Consider the following 18,091-nt stretch of genomic DNA (forward strand, 5'->3'; position numbering starts at 1 on the left):
AGACAGCTCTTTATGCGTTTTTTAGATGCCAAGTACCAAATCCAGATCCAAAAATCCAACAATAAAATTCAATCATACATACTTTCTGTAATGTACTTACTCACTACGGCCTATCTACATAGACAGGATGAAGGATGGTTTGCAGCTTGACACTTTCATCCTTGCTTTTTGACAGTGTCCTAGTATATGACTGTATCCTTGAATACGAAGGTGAATAGATAAAGAAACATTAGCATGCAGCACCTCTGTCGGCCCGGCAGGAGATTTGCCTAATTGTTATTAAGAATTACCCAAGTTACCTGATAGCAATTCTTGAAGTTAGCGGGGCCTGCATTGATTTAATTAATTTCCAATGTAGGAAAGGACATTGAAACAATTGGGAGTAATTTGATTTTGTAGTTAATTATAAGAAAACAATACACTCTAACCTATCTGAATACATTCTAATCAATATGCAAATATCTCCTTCATCCTTGTTTTCTCCCGACTTTAATTGTTGCTTTCGCTCTAAACTCATTTGCTAATAGGTTGTTTTTAAATACTGTTAGTGATTGTAATATTACTATTAACAATGCTATTAAAACATCTCGCTGCCATGCTGTTTTTTTCTTTTTTGCCCAGTTTTCTGAGCTGCAAGATGGTCAGAAAACAGAACAGTGCATCAAACTGCATCATGACTATACTGAACTATTGATCAGGGATGGATATGGAAGCAATTTTGTTGGATTGACCATGGCAATGAAACAAAATAAAATAATAAATAAAAACTAAAAACAAAAATAATGCTTTTACCATTTGAAGTGGGATATTTCCACAAAATAAACTACATAAATATGTTTAATGAACAATGTAATTCTTACTGTTTTTAAGTCAAGAATATATCCAGAATATAAGCGTATGTAGACTGGGCTGCATGTAGTATATTCACTGGGATCCTTAAATGCAATGTAGCAGACTAGTGAGAGTTAGAGGATGATGAAAGACAAAGTAGTGACACTGAACTGGTTAGCTAAATAGCTACAGGCGATAGCTGCTTACTGTAGTTTTTTGTGAACCTAGAAAGCCATTGTTTCTGTGCATTCCTTCCAAATGTGTAATTAGTGGAAAATTGGACTAATGGATTAAGACTGGGGGGCAAAAACATGAAAGGACTGCATGGCTTTTGCAGCTGTAAGGGTGAAGGCCGTGAAGGGTGGAATGCACCGATAAGTGCGCTGCCAAGCGAGTAGCATCGGTGCTTCTGTGCTGTTTTCACGTATTTAACTTAAGTAATACACTGACATTTGGTGCAAAATTGGCTCCTTTCTATGTAAATGAGCCACATTGCAAAAAAAAGTCCAATCCATAAAGATCAGTGCAAATAGCAACAAAAGAAAAAAAAATCAGTAACTGTGAAATTGTTGGCATCTTTAGAAAGTTGGCGGCAACTGCAGCACATTTCTACTGAAAGACGGGGATATTAAATCTCAAATGCAGTTTCTCTCTGTCACATTTAAATGCCTCGCCTGAAGTTTTGAGGAATGCCTCTGCACCTCGTCGGTCAGGACGAGCAGCTCGCGGTCTGAAAGTGTCATTTTTCTTTTTCCCTCTCTGCCTACTGAGCTCATTCTGCGAAGTGCACACGGATAATTGCGCCCAGCTACAAAACTTTGTTTGCACTGTATCATCCCTACACACCTGAATTCGCCCATGCTGCAGTGGAAGTGTGCTGATTAACATGTAAAGTATCGTGTTGATGTGACTTTTTTTATCAAAACTTTGAGTCTTTTCTGTAGTTAAAGGGAGAGCCTATCGTCATTTCTTTTTATGGAATGTTCCTTTTGTTGATATTGATTTTGATTGACATTTTACATGCTATGATTTTGAACCAGAATTGTTTTTTTGACTATATGATCCCCTTAGGGGTGTCTTGTTATCTTCTGGGGAAGGAGGGGAGACGACTATACTTTATATCATGCTTTCATGGCACAAAGCTCAGCCATGATTTCAATGCTGTTCTGATAACGATTTACAATGTCTCCCATAGCTTGGGGCTAAACACGATGAGTGTGGAAAGAAAGAGCAATCTCTTTAACTGCCTCTTTCAGCCAAATGGATAATAGTATTTCATGTGTTTACTACAGTGCCCGAAGGTGTCAAACATACTATATACTCAGCTATTTAAATATTTAGAAGGTCAGATTGGTACAGTGTATGCATGTGTGTGTGTGTGCATATCTGCTCATTAACCTACTGCATTACACCATTATAAATTCATTTTTCATATCAATATGGATGCAAAAATATGTGGATAATTTGGAGAAAAAGTGCCTTTAAACCTAATGAAATTGTTGGTCTACAATTTAATTAAGATTGTGTGTTCACAATAGCACTGAGGCAACTAGAACGGTCTCCAGACGTTCTCGCACTTTGCAAGAATTAATTCAGAACCTGTTTGTACAATAGGAAGTAATGAAAACCGTGTCGACGTGGCAGAACATTCTGGTGAAAAAGCGTTGCATCTGCTCCCTCATAAACACTCACATAAGCACGAAGCATTAAGTTTTATCGCCAACTTCTAAACAAAAACTCATGGAAAGCAACTTGGGTACCTACCAACCTCCGAGGCCATCACAGTGATGTTGTGCCAAGCCATGTCTTCTCTGTCCAGAGACTGCGTCGTCCGGATGAGTCCACTGCTCTCATCCACCCTGAAGTACCTCACTCCTTCCTCTTTGCTGTCCAGGACGTACCTATCAGGGAAGGAAATATGACTATAAGTCTCATTAAGTATGTAACATAAAGTTACAAGAGGTCATTGAGATAACCTGCTCCCACTGCAAGTTACCGGAAGTGAGTCTATAGTCATGCAATAAACATAGCAGCCCTCAGCTAAACCTGAGATAAGTGATTTCATCATATTATTCTACCACAGGGAAGTTTACACAAACTGGAGTATCACTGCTAATGATATGGGTGGACTGCCCCTTTAAGCCGCCAGTTAAAATGCCTGAGAACGCGATGCAGCTACTTCAAACCAGCAAACAAAACCTTTACATCAACGTTAAGAGATTCAGTCGACTGAAACGCAAATGAATGAAGTGCAGACGCAGCTCGAGCCGAAGGGGGTAAGTTCTTATGCTTCTTTGATTTTCAAAGTCTAACAGCACACGGATGGAATAATCCCTACTGCTATTTAAATGGACTTTAGGTCTTGAAAGAATGTTCGGAAAATAAATATTTCGAAGTCAAAAGCAATTATCTTCAATATTTAATAATGACAAAAAGGCGATGTTCTGCTGCCAGTGTTTACACTGTTGTAATGGCTTTCTAGCAACGGCGTTATCAAACTCGGAGCGGAGCAGCCTGCGGAATACAAAGCAGACACGGGATCAGCTGCTCCCCGAGTTGAAGCACGAAATCAGCATTGACTGTGTGTTCCCTAATTTATCTCTTAATGACCCATTTACACCTTTAATCCAGCATTCATTCATTCTCCTGAGTGGTACAGCTTATAGTCGACAATTTCCAGTAGGCACGAGATATGGAAATGGTATAGCGGTATTAATGCCAGGATTGCATTTATTTGAAGTTATGAACTATTTTCTTCTTAGCCTGGATTGCTTATAAGTGTACACAGTGCCCTCGGTAGAAACACTGTCATGATTTATCCAATGTACAGGTTCCTAAGTGCATGGAGGCTTTTCAGCAGTAAAAGTTAAGGTGCTAAGGATTTGCTTTGTCAAGATGAAAAACTTAGTTATTTCTTGGCTTTTCAAGGGGAAAAAACACTATAATTGCAGCTGGTGATAGAATCTTGTTTGTTGGTCGTTTATTTTCTTATTCCTGCAGATAACTAGCCATAAAAAGAAGTTAAATCATTTATGTATTATTATCCAGAAATAGCTTTTATTTTCTTCTTTGGTATGAGACTCCCTGAATCAAAACACAAGGGGCCCTAGTTTCGTAGACCAGCGCAGGGCGGCGCAGGGTGGCGCAGCCGGCGCAGTGCAAGTTTCGACCCGCGCAGCCTTGCGCACCGTCAGTTTGGCAGTTTGGTAGATCGCCTGCGCCAAGATGGGTGTGGCGGCGCAGCAGGGGGAGGCGTCACAGATTCAGCTTGGCGTAGCGGAAGTTTCGTGGCAAAAAGCCTCGCCGAGACTGCGCTGAAAGCTCGCCAGCTCCGACCTGGTCTACTTTCGGCGCAAGGCGCAAGGCGTAAATAAAGTCCATTCATTCAATGCGAATCACAGCTGGCGGATCGGAAGTTTGGCTGACGGCGCGCAGTGCGCACACGTCACCGAGACCTCACAGGCAGGTTTCCACAGTTCCAGGCACATTTAAATGCAATAAATAATCACAACAAACACCATTTAATGCAACTAATTGAATCAACACGTGAATTTATATCTATATAGATTGTCCCCTCACATCTGACGTCAGATCAAAGGCGGATGGCACGCGTAACGGAAACTCAGACCAAAACATCTCCCTCTCTCTCTCCTGTTTTTTATAATATCGGCATTGTTATTATTATGATACGCGCGCACAGCGCGTGATGAGCGTGGTGGGAGCAGCGGCGATGCTTCTGTCATCGGGTTGTCAAGCGACGGAACTTGCACTGAACCTCCCCTAACGCATTAAAGGAGAGGAGAGGAGCTCATTTGATTGGTGAAGATCTGAATCGGCTGTATTAATCCCAGTCCACGCCTCGTCTCCTCCTCGTCTCCCACTCACGCCTTCTTCTCCTCCCTCTTTCCCACTTGCGCCGGTGGGCGAGACGGGAGGTGTGCCTGCGCGAGCCTGCGCGGTGCACGAAACTTGCAAAGTCCTGGCAGACACACCCCGTCGGCGCGGCGCAGGTTCGCTGAAAGCTGACTGCGCCTGGTCTACGAAACTAGGGCCCAAGATGTGTATATACTGTATTTCCATAGGTAATAGTCCCTTTCACTGGCATTTTGGGAAATACCGAAACATTTAAACTAAAATCCAAGAATTGTGTTTATGTGTTCAAAACGTTTTTTTCATCTTTTGGCATACTTTGTGTAAAAGCCTGGTAATTAACTGAAGATCAAGACTAAAAGCTTAGAGTATTGCAGCTCAGTGAGGCGGTAAAGCTTTATATACAACACAAAAACAATCTTGTTAGATGGATCAAACACTGAAAGGCAACTCTCCAACTGTCAAAAACACACCATCCAGCCTTGATCTAACCTCTGTCGGGAGCTGGGTGTATTTATATATGCAATAAACATATTTACTTTCGTACAAGTGTATCATGGAGAAGTATTTTAAACCTAAAACTGTATCGCTGTCAGCCAGCCAACCAGAGTGTACTCAAACACAATCAATATACTTACAATAGCTTAGGCTGTACATTAATTACACTCATACCAGCCGGGTCTCCCACACAATGAAACTGCATTGTGAATTACACTTTAAGAGAAACATATTATGTAATGGAGTACGTTTTCAATTACTCACAAGTCAGTGGAAGTTCACAATGGGAGTAGATCTATTCAGACAGACTCTGGGTCAACAGTTAACTAGAAGTTGGTCCTCTGACTGCATGAATCTATTCAAAACTTTTATGAAAAAGTGCCGTCGCAAGCAACTGTCACAAATGATCAGATGCGCGATGCGCTGCTGATATGAATGGTTTTAATTAAAGAAATGTAGTATTTTGCCTTTTTATCCCATTGGTCTTTAAATCTTTCAGGATCTTTAGATGGGTAATTTTACATTTTACTGTACAAAAACATTCAAACCGTAACTGAAACCTGCACTGACATTTAATTGTCTTCCATTCAAAATGCCCAACTTGCCTCAGTTGAAATCATATCGTTGCTCTTTCCACTTGAATGGAAATAAATGATCAGTGAATACAAGCTGACGACGGGGCTGACTTGACTGCACACAGTGCTTAAAAGTAACCAGGCCAACCAAGATGTTTTCACAACTGCTGATGATAATGTCAACCAGAGGTAATGAGCCATCAAGGCGTTCTCTGGCTAGTTAGATGTCAATTTCAGACCAACATTTGAAATGTCACTCAACAACATGTTTATTTCATTGCATGCATGGGTAGACTTCTGATGATCAAAGAGAGCCAGATCCCCGCTGCATTCTGACACCAGCGCGGGGAGCACTGGCACAGTTGTTTCGCTTTTCTTTTTTCCTTTTTTTCCTAGGTTCAAATGGCTGTCATGGTAATACTGCCTTCTTCGAACATGAGCGATGGAGTGATGTACTGCAGGAATGGTCGAGGAGGTGTCCCACGAGGAGAGCACGGGAACTCTTTCATATGGAGATTACTTTCTTGTTTACAACTAAATCTAAACATTCATGAATCAAAGAATCATTTTTTTTTCATTTTTTTGTCTTCCTCCCATTTGAAATTGAACGCCATTCATCAAAAGCCACAGAGCTAACCTGAAACAGGGGGGAAGGACGGCGGTGTGGTCATAAGTCACTGTGCTTAATGCTGTTAAGAACACCCCTGGGCCGTAACCTATGGGCTTTAACCTGGGATCCTATAGCATGTAACAGCAACAGATAATTGCTTCTTATTGATATATCAGCAAAACTTAATCTCATGAGGAGATCCGTGTTTACATCTACTCCATCATTTACGCTGAGGCTGCGGAGGGAATTCAAATTAGTGGAAACGGTGTAGAGTTGCTAGAGTGTAATGTCACGAAGTGTGGTACCTGTGCAGAGCTAAACACCTCGGATTAGTCCACCGCCGAAGGGTATTATCAATCTGTTCTCAACAGTTCACAAGTGTGTGTTTAGAGCGCATACTATTGTCTTAAGTAGTTGTATTGCCTCAGGTCACTTTACGGACTTTGCAGACAAAATAAGGGACGTCGAAGGCATGTATAGGAGCAGGAACACGCAAGCTTTCAATCTATTTCAGATGATGCTCCATGGTGTTCAAGCCAATTCAAAGTGTGCCAATTTGGTCATTTGGAAAATTGTGGGGCGCATTAAAATGTGTCCAACATGCATTTAAAAATGTAAATGTTAATGATGAAACATACATTATTTTAGATGTTTTCAGATATTTGGGAGCTACAGCGTCAAGTCACAGCTTCAAATGCTCGTCTTTTGTTGTATGGAGTAGACATACAAGCATTTTTACTTATTGTACAATGTATTGTATTGTTAAGCCTGTCTGTTTGTGAATGTTTTTATTTTATAGGTTTTTATATGTTCAAAACAGGTCTCTCTTGTGAAGGAGACTCATTGGGTCTCAATGAGATTGTATAAAGAAAGGTTAAATAACCAAATAAAATATGATTGGAGTTGGAGTTAGGCAAACATTTCCTGGATGCAGAAATAAACTTGTAAACTTTGAGGAGTGAATATAAAGCAGCTCGCTTTTTTAAAAATATCTCACTGGTAAGCCAAAAAATAAACCGATCAAAAGATGGATACATGTTTATATAAGCAATTCCTGGTGAAGGTGTTGCCAGTTTGGAGAAAAAACGATCTTGGTTCTCATTTTCAAAATGATCGCATGGAAAAAAAATGTGCTTCATGTATAATAATTTAATCTTATATAATAACAAACCTTTTGGGGATTTTCTAAAAATCCATCTGGCAAAGACTGGTATGTTTCCCTAAAAAAGTATTACCTTTTTAGCGCCCAATTAGTTGACAGTGACAGAGTTACTTTGGCAGCCAGTCACATCTGAAAGAGCACTGAGCCTCAAAATAAGCCTCATAATATTAGCAACCTCCTCTCTCACCCTTAGCTTTTGCAGTTGGCTTGTCTGATATTTCTTAACATGAGACACCGTAGATCTTCAATTATATCCAACGGTGCACAACTAATAAGACAGTATGCCTACAGCGCTGCTCTGCCTCTGAATATTGATAATAATTTCCGCAGATTGTATACGTAGGGGTGTCTTACCTGACAGGACTGTTCCTGCTGTCAGGGTCTCGAGCCGTTACAACGCCCACCTCTGTGCCACTCGGTGAGTTCTCATATACGTCCATGATGTAATGGTCTATCGAAAAAACAGGTGCTTCGTCTACATCCCCGACGGTGATTTTAAGAGTGGCGGTGTCTTTGAACGAGCCGAGATAGGAAAAACGAGGATCCATATGTGTGTTGGTCCCTTCGATGTGCAGAGTGTAGGTCTTCTTTCTCTCGTAGTTCAGAGGCTGTTGGGGGGGAAAGGCATCATGGGGGAAATATAATTAGCACACTTATCATAGGAAGTAGTTTCTCTCAATAGATTATGTGACAAGAAAATGACTTAGGGCTCACTTAAAGCTACTACAAGAAACTTTGTGTTGATTTTGGTGTTCTCTGTGGACCAAAGCGGTCATGTTTCCAAACACCAAATTCCCTTTAGAAAACCCCTAATTTTATTGCAGTAGGATCTGCCACTCTGCCCTGTTCAGACCTGGTTCTGGTGCTCCCCTGCCTCCTTTCCATCCGGCAGCCCAAGTGATACGGCCTGGGGCTCTGGCAGCTTGGTGTCAGTGTTGGAGCTGCTTATAGGCTAAGCTCAAATCAGATGTAATTAAACGATAAAGTAGATGCCTGAGAACTGTCAGCTAAATGCCATGTTTGTTGATAAGAAGTCAAATTTCAATGGATGATTTGTTTCACTCTATAAACTGTAAAAATGTATGTATGTATTTTTTGAACATTAAAGCATGAAGTATTATCCTGAAAATGAGCATGATGGTATCCTTTAGTCTTGGTCCAATCAAAAGACTGAAGCACACAGCTACGTCCTGGTCTATTTTCCAAAGGAGTCACATTTCTGTTTTGTCGACAGCGCGTGTTTTTACCTTTTTCAGGCTGATGATCCCCTCTCTCGTGTCCCTGTCTGTGGATATGGAGAATGTGTTGGCGCCCTCCGAGTTAATGATGCTGTACTTGATATCTGCATTTATGCCAAGGTCCTCATCGTTGGCTTTGATCTTCCCCACTGGCTTCCCTACTTGAGCTGATTCAGGGACGTACAATTGGTAATTTTCTGTGGACAAACATAGTACGCACTTAGAGACAAGCAAAAAAAAGAAAAGAAAAAAAGAAAAGCCTCTTAAAAAAGAAGCTGACCAGCCCAGAGTCGTTGTGTCTAAATGTTCTCCTAACAGGGCTTAGCTAAGCAATTTGATTCTGTCACCATTTGTCCCTCAGGGAATGCCATTAAAAATACTCTGCAGTGCCTCAATTGACTTTAAATGCTAAACTGAGGTTCATACTCGAGCACCACAATGGAGCGGACCCAATTCTGAGGAAGACAATTCAGACAATGTTGACGGTGTTTAAATAGTGTCTAGGCAGCACAAAATTAAAAACTCTGAGCCGTCGGGGGATTGGGCTGGATGGGGCACTTTCAAAGACAATGAATCAAAACTTCATCATTATTTAAATTTTACTATTGAAAATGGAGAAAATGCAGAGTGCAAAAAAGATTGGATGTATGCTAGTCTAATTTATGGAAACATTCAATGCATTAAGACTTTGGAGTGACACAGTAATGAAGTATAATACATCACTGTGTGGAATGTTGAACAGGTCTATGAGCTCTCTCGGATTGATAGACGGTTAATCATTGCATGCATGAACACATTATAATTCAAATAATATTGTCCCTGCAAATACTGAAATGTTGTTTCTTCTTCTTAATCAAGCAGGAAAAACAGAATGCGCTTTGCTTAAAGGATAATCGGCTTGTCTTTCATTTTAAGCATCGCTTACAGTTACTTGCTATCTTTTCACTTCCACAAGGGAAATACAATATGGAACCCTTTTTTGTAGAAATGCTGTTCAGGTAATGTTACTGCCTGAGGCTTCTGTAATGGAGGTCTCCTGCTTAGATTTGCAGCCACAGCTTGGCCATTTAAAGTAATATAAACTTTGGATTAAGGTTGGTAGTAGTAGTAACACATTAGCATTACCATTGTTAAATTATGGGAACAAAAATACCAAATTAGCCTTCTGTCTAGTTAAAAAGCAAACATACCAAAAGGCAACAGTAATAACACTAAGCCCAATGAAAATGTAGTGTCTTCTCAACGTTATTATTCATTTTCACTGATTGTTGGACCACCATGGGACATTATTTTGGAAAAATGTATGGAAGTCAATGGTATGAGACAAATAATTTGTTTGATCCTGGTTGAAATGTGACATGAAATACATATATAATATGTGATGATATATGAGATCAATTTCTTGACAAACATCAAACGTGTATTTCATGGTAGAAAACTTGAGGTGTATACACACTTTGGGGAAACATGGGCGGGTTGTCGTTGACGTCTATCAGGGTGACGTTGATGGTGGTGGAGCCGGAGAGGCCCCCGACCTGGCCAGCCATGTCTTTGGCTTGGATAACGACGGTGTAGTGTTCTCTGGCTTCCCGGTCCATGTCGGCTAAGGCAGTCCTGATGATTCCTGCACGGATGGATGAAAACAAACAATTTGGTCTGGATGAGGTCTCACAGTAGCAAGCATGTTGTACAAACATGAGTTTACAGTGAACAGCAACTAACAGGAACAAAAACAATTATAATTTCAAATCAAGATTGTCACTAGTCATTTGTCACTGTCCTAGTATTTTCCGTTATGGACTATCCATACAGCACTGTGTCACACTCTCCTTTAAAGACTAACACCATAAAAGTGTGCTTCTCTCTCATCTTTGATTCTCCCGGCCCTTTCGTTGCCAAGGTCAGCCTTTCCTCACTTTTCATTTCATCGGAAATTACTATGCAACCTTGGATTGGACCAGAATGCGACTTTCCAAGGCGCCCTCTCAATCACATTTATTACAACAATAACACAACCATGAACTTTCACAATGCTAACTCAGTGATGTATGACTGCACCGCTACACCACAGAGAAACTCTACGCAAGTAAATTGCAACACAGTAAGCCAAAAAGTCAGACGGGGTAGTTTGGTTTTCTTATAGGGGATTTACTGAATGTAATAGCAGCGTGTATTGCACATAGTATTTATTTGTGTGTGTGTGTGTGTGTGTGTAAATTTTGAATATGCCTGTTTGTCTACATAAGTTTTGTTTGTGTGTGTGTGTCTATATCTGTGCTGGAGGGTTCATTCGCCATCTTATCTCCTGAAACAACCTCACCACATGGAGCCTGATTTAATATGTTCTACCAGTTACGTCAGTGTTCAATTTAAAGCATGCCCCCCCCCCCCCCCCCCCCCCCCCCGAGACAAGAGCCTCTGGCAACCATTGACCATTATGTTCCCGTGAACTTGTGACCCCCTGCGATATTACGCAACGTCTGACCGGGAGCGGTGAAGCCTTTATGGACAACGGTTTCAGGGCTCAAGCTCGTCATTTTGTTGGTTACAATTCATCAACCAGATGCGACACGAGAGGGTGGAGCTAAGTACAATTAAATTCTGAAAAATACATTTTTGACAACCAAAATAAAACAATTACATTTTATGAACTGAAAAGAGTTATAGTTCTAAGACACAGACAATCCCAGAACGGATCTATACAAAAAGGTAGCCACACCCTAAATCATACCCATATCATTTGTTTGTCTCTAATTGGAAACATAATTTATATATATATATATATATATATATATATATATATATATATGTTATAGATGATACAGCACCCATGGGAATGTTATGAGCTCATTCAACATCTGGAAAAAAATGAGAACTTTGAGGAGCTCTGACCATCCTTGTTGAAAGTATAAATGAGGCTTCAATCGAGAAAAAAACTTGAAATACATTTTTACCTGACTAAATCTCTAAATCATCACTTCTACCAAATATTCTGTTAGAGCTCAATTTCCGGGTCAAGCCATGACAGCTTCATAAAAAACGATTTTGGAGTGAATGAATGCAGTTCTATGATTCCCTAATTTCACCAAAGAGTCAGATACGGCTGCGTTACACAATAGGTCAATTTGCTCTTTCTTTCTTCAAGACTCTATAGAGGGAAACTAATCCACTCGCCTAAGGCTGAATAATCATTAAAAGTGGGTCAAGGAGCAAGGCAGCCAACAGTATTAAGATCCAGGGGATCTTAGGTCACACATCATCTGTCACACTGAGCTCTGTCTGAGGTAGACTATATGTGAACCTGAACTGATCAGCAGCAAATCAACAAAAAGGGGATGGACTATGGGATTATAGAGCAGAACACTAACTAATAATAGTAACATCTAATCATCAAAGGCAACATGAATAAAAGAAGACTTGTATGAGAAGTCAGCATAGTTGACCTACTGTCAGATGTTTTCGGAATCTCTGAAATGTAACCTTTAAAAAAAAATAAAAAGAAATAACCCTGACATGGTGATGAAGTTGCAACGAATGAGCTGGGACTCGTGTCTGTATCCACACTGGTGTGAATAACATCTAACCTATTGATTCCTCTTGTTCATATTTCTCTAGCGGCGGATGCTTGTCGACTTTTTATTCCAATAGAAAAAGACAGAATAAGAAAATAGCTTTTCAAGGTAAAATGTCAGTATACACCGCATGTCCTCAAATTCCTCTTTAAGGCTAAAAAAGAAACATTACTTGTTGGATGGTGTGAGATTAAGCGAAATAAAGATACTGGAGCTTTTTTTCTTTGTAAGGTACTTTCAAACACGTTACGGCGATACAGTATGTTCTATGTACCAGCTCTGAGAGTGTGTACTACTTTGCGCGGTGTCTTAGTTCTGCCTGCAAAAGAACAACGGTTAAGTGGGGCAGCAAGCTAGACAGACACTAATACGTTGCGTGGCTCTATTCCAGGGGATATCAAAGCAAACCCATTTACTTTGACTGCCAGGTAGATTCTTCTCTGGCATGATATAAAAAAAAATTTGCATTTGCATTTTCTTCCCCCCTCTGTACCTTTTTAATTGTTAATTTTTATAATTAGTTCTTGATTTAAAAGCAATAATAGTTATGTATCGTAACTCCAGTTCTAGTTGAGCGATTGGCCTAATTAAATGGAAGCCGACCCGGTGGGGTGTTATACTTGCTACATTCTGCCTTTTAAAATCAAAAGCTAAAGCAGACAGTGACGGACCGTGCCCTGTTTGAACTCTGACTGAGTTGACGGAACAGATTAACATACTGCCCTCCCTGCTGGCAACGCCAGAACTACGAGTTCAACACGCATGAATAATAAAAGCCTGTGTTTATGTTGGGACTAATCGGATTCTCTGTGATCTCAAAATGTTGCTAAATATCCGTATATGTGTTGCAGGAATAATAAAACAATAAAAGCAATTATATATACTGTCTCTTCCAAAAAAAGAGTCCAATTTAAGCTCTAAAACCACTTAGTTAGGTTTTGGAAAGCAGCGTGGCTGACTTAACCATCAACACCGATTCATGTGACTGATGCCACAAAATGTCAACTTTATTAACCCTGATCCTTTGCTTAACGTCACACAGATGTTTTTAATCACAACAGTTTCATGCACCCTTGTCAACTCTCCAGCTCCCCGCTGTCCGTCTCTCCTTACTCCGCTGACCTCCATGCATGTGTGTGCTGCTTCCTGACCCGCGGCCAAACACCACACACCGTAAACCACAGTGAAACACAGCATGTTTGTTATTACCCTAATAAATGTGAACTCGTTTAATTTCAGCTCAGTGTGAGAGAGTGCTTTGGATGTTTGCCGCCATGGCGTTTCACACCAGTAGCACAATCGCCACGCAACAAAAGCACCCTGAGCAAGAAGCCAATGACAATGTATTAATATCCACATAAAACATGCGCCACTCAATTCACTTTTAAAAGGGAGGGAGAAATTCCCTCGGGACAGCGACAAGGCCAAAAAGATTACAGATCAAGTTTCTTATTTTAAATATTATTATTTTGTAGAAAAAACATTTTGAAAATACAGAAAGGGGCTTCAATGCTATTTCTTTTTCTTGCATTTGGATCAGGAATGGGTAGAGGAAAGTATTTTTATTTTAACCTACAAAACTGGCTAGCACAAAGAGAAAAAAAATTATATAAAACAATGCTAAAAAAAATGCAATCCCTGTTTTTTTTTACATTCACATAGATAAAATACATCTCCAAAGCTTGACATTTAATAAAACAGTTGAATCAGAACAAAGGACATTTTTCAAAAGCATTTTTTTCGATCATGATGTTGTGTTTTTTTTAAATGTCAGGTCTCTGCATGGATCCACTCCTTTTCTTGGATTCTGAACTAATCAAAGTGCTTGCAGCCACTTCCCCGTAATGATGCGGGCTCTGCAAACTCCATTGGAAGTCCTTTGTTATTAACTGGAGTCTTAGCATTACTTAACCCGGGGTCCTTGAGACACACCAGACCTCGGCAAGTGGCCACAAAGACAGATGATCTGACCTTTCAAGTCTCTTATTGCGCCTTTACTCATGAAGGCGCATCGCTCCCAAGCAATATTTCACAGCGGCAGGTTTAGGAACAATGAGCACACTCTCAAAGTATCCTCTTTTTTTGGGGGGGGACTTTGGGAATTCCACTGTCGCCCACATCAGTGGGGATGATCTACTGTCTGTCACAGTAACAAAATAATGAGAAGCTTGCTGTTTGGGACCTATAGGATACAGGACAAGAGACTCACAGACGATGCAATGCAGCAACATGACACACGTGCATTCACTGAACTGCAATCATTCTTTGTGAAAAGCTTCAACATTACCAAAAATGCCCCAAGGGTATTCTTTGGCAAGTGTCTGAAAGGTATGTCAGTACGCTGACATGACGATCGCACCCTTGAACCGCCTTTCCTGACCACGACTGAACATAGTCCCCGCTAAATCTCCACGGAGCTCATGAGTTAATTTGGAAAATAATTGAGAACGAACTCACTTCGGTGAACCTGAGCCCGCTTGACAGCGAGGTGGCTAGCCTTTTCCTCAACCTCCCCAGTCTATTAGAGTTGATACCATCACACTATCTACCTCTTTGTCTGCCTGCAAACTTCTAAAGGAGGACAATCTCCTGGGTGAACAAAAAGGATTATAGGAGATTACTAAGCGCTCTTCAATCTCCAGCTTCAGGAATTTTGTTTTTTTTCCCGGCTCATCCAATACGATGTTATCCCCATGCGTCTGCACTCTTACAGCATTTCCGGTGGAAAAAGGTAGATAACACATACAAAAGCAGCTATATAAATCAAATGAATCATAACCTCTTCTTTGACTTATACATCGGATTATATATCTGATTGAGAATAATTGCTCAGGAGACTGCAGGGCGACTGATTGTGAAAAGCGGCAGCTTTTTTTTCCCTTTTTTTTACCAGAGGTAAGACTTAATCCATGAACCACAAGAACAACGTCTTGATCTGTGTCAGATCCTCCAATAAACTTGAACGCTCCCAAATCCCAGATCAGCAGAGAAATTAGCCTATTTAAAATGCAAAAGGGACTTGGGGGTTCGGCAGTGTGGCGTGCCTCGGTGTGTGAGCTAGTGTAGATGTGATGTGGAGCTGGAGGGCGCGTTCAACTACGAGACTCGAGAGGAACAACCTTGATGTCTCTGCAGGGTAAGTGACAGATGCACGGTAGCGATGGGAGCGACTGGAGTTACGACCCGACTGTAAAATGGATAAATGCGGCCACCGTCTAAGATGTGCTTGTGCTGAGATATGGAGAGCTCTTGTTAAAACTGCCGGCTTGCAGTTTTCAGATTTGCAAACCATGTAACCAAGTGAATCCACAGCAGCCAAATGCTCAGAACAAAGTTAGCATGTCACGGAGCTTACTAGTCTGGCCAATGCAGTCTGACAAAAAAGGGACAGGGCTTTCCCAGAGGAAGCCTGCCAAATGTCCACCCAGGCACCATATGTAGCGTTGATCCTCTGGGATTTACATTCAGTGAGGAGATAGAGGTTGAGACGGTCCGTCTAATACTCTCGTGTCCTTGTGCTTCCGCTCCGTCACATAAGAGGCAGCAGGTGGGGGGTCCTTCTTAAAGGACGCCTCGTGAGGATTTGTGGCTTTTGTCAACACATTCTCACAGGGCCTAAGTTTGAAACTGTGATGCTCAAGGTATCTCTCTAGGGTCGACTGTGGAAGTGTAAGGGACGGCTTGTCCTTGCACATTTGTGCTGAACTTCCATTTTCACAGGAAGTTGAGGTGTAGGCAACAGAGCTTAGTTTGTTAAAGATAGGAAAAGATTGTGGTTGACGCTAACTTGATGACTTACGACTCACATGACTAGCGATACTAACGAGTCACGTGACCAACTAACGTGACAAAGTCAATTGATCAACTTGGTTTTACGCAAGACAAAAAAAAAAAACGGCATCTTGGTAGAGAAAGTCCTGCGTTTGTTAGACTGTTCCATCCACCTCCCTCCCTCCCGCCCTAAGCTGACAATCGCTTCACGCCAGTGTCTCTTGGCGTCTAATAATGGGCTTTACATTGGAGTTAGTTTGTCGCATACAGACACTAAATTACTTTAGGGGAACTTGACGTGCTGCAAATGAGAACGGGTTGCTGATCTTGGAAAATCTGGACTGTAGTAAACTTCTGTCACCACCCAGCTTCGTTGCTCTAATGCACTCCAAAATGCACTATTGCATTACATTTTCAACATGTGTTGCATTTTCCAAAAGTTAACTGAGCAAACTGATGCTGGCAACAGAACGAATAAGCATATTATCCCAATTGTTTTCCTCTAAATCAATTTCTAAGAAGCCACAAATGAAGTCCTTTTTATTGGTGATACATATCAAAAAACAAATAAAGAAGGTCCTTGCCTGTAAACTGCCTCCCCATGTGGTTACTGCAGGCAGAAAGAGAGTGCAAATGGTATAGAGTTATGCGTGGAAGTTTTCACTCCAGCCACCCATAATGCACCCGTTGATTTCACTGATTCAGGTCTCTTTTTGAATGTGATATAATCAGTGGCTGTAGCTGGCAGTTGGACAGGAAACCTGCTTCACTCCCCACCGAGTGGATAATGTAGACACCCTTCTAAAAATATGGCATCTCATTATGCTTAGAACTCTATGCACACCATATAATTTAAATTTGCACAAATTGGCACTTGATTTAAGGGGGAGAGATTGGAGAGATTGGAACAATTCCTCCATTAATAGATCAATTCTCATCTTAACACTCATTGCTGAAACATTTATTAAATAAATAAATCGTGACATAGAACACTGATTCATTCAAATGCTTCAATTTTTGCCTTAGCTTTATAGTATGCCGTTACGCTCTTTACTTAATTCAGGAATGAATACCGTTCAATAATAAGAAAGACCAGTAACTGGCCACACTCACCACTGGTCATATATATATATATATATATATATATATATATTTGCCATTATTTGATAGAGGGAAGAGAGAGGGGATGACATGCTGCAAAGGGCCACATAATCATCAGTTACATTTCTGTAATTACAAAGTCTGCGTCACGCTTGTTTATTCCTTCAGCCAAGTAAATCTAATCCAAAATCCCTATCGCTCCCTGTTTGCATGCTGCATGACACCACCACAGATGCATCAATTACAATTTTACATCCGTGATTGAACTTCATTTCCAGCGGAGACGAGCCACTGCCTAAATGTTGTTCCCTGAGTTAATTAGTCAGTTAAGAAGCATGAACTCAGAGTTGCTTTGCATTGAGCTATCAGCATGCCTGCCTTAATGATCTGACACAGACACACAGCTTTTCTCTGGTTTGGTCAAATATTGAAGCGAAGGCACGGCGTGGTTCAGGATTGGGTGTGAGGTCAGGCGAATAAACCTGGTGATCATTACTTCCGTTGGTGTTGTTGTTGCCGGGATGTGAAGCCACGTGCTTTATTGATGGACAATGTTGAAAAACTTTACATTGTAAGTAGGCTACGATTTAATGTTGAATGCATCAATCTGGAAGTCAGGAGGCTAGATAAACAATGTTTGTGCTCTTGTTAACAATCAGCTTGGTTACATATGAATGGAGGATAGTCATGCCAGGAATCTTGTTCATCCTCGCGTTTACCAAGCCAACCTGTAGCCAGTTGGAGGCCACGCATGGAGGAAACGTGCCCAGCAAGCACCAGCCGGCACCAGGGAGAGGATCCTCCCACAACAGTTAAATCCCTGCAGCAGACACGGAGCCCTCCCCTTGAGAAGTCTAAAAATA

At 41.0% G+C, this 18,091-nt stretch overlaps 1 protein-coding gene across 1 annotated transcript in view; it reads right to left on the bottom strand.

Annotated features, from left to right (window-relative positions):
- The window catches only part of LOC311029105 (cadherin-18), an 80,076-nt gene that overhangs the window by 19,257 nt on the left and 42,728 nt on the right, over nucleotides 1-18,091 (bottom strand). The window contains exons 5-8 of the mRNA XM_084034039.1: nucleotides 10,241-10,408; nucleotides 8,794-8,981; nucleotides 7,901-8,154; nucleotides 2,596-2,732 (exon numbers count right to left, since the gene is read on the bottom strand). Coding sequence (XP_083890165.1) covers nucleotides 2,596-2,732; nucleotides 7,901-8,154; nucleotides 8,794-8,981; nucleotides 10,241-10,408 — 747 coding nt within the window. The remainder of the gene's footprint in view (nucleotides 1-2,595; nucleotides 2,733-7,900; nucleotides 8,155-8,793; nucleotides 8,982-10,240; nucleotides 10,409-18,091) is intronic.

The sequence above is a fragment of the Eutrigla gurnardus genome, assembly GCF_963514095.1.
Source record: "Eutrigla gurnardus genome assembly, chromosome: 18".
NCBI lineage: Eukaryota > Metazoa > Chordata > Actinopteri > Perciformes > Triglidae > Eutrigla > Eutrigla gurnardus.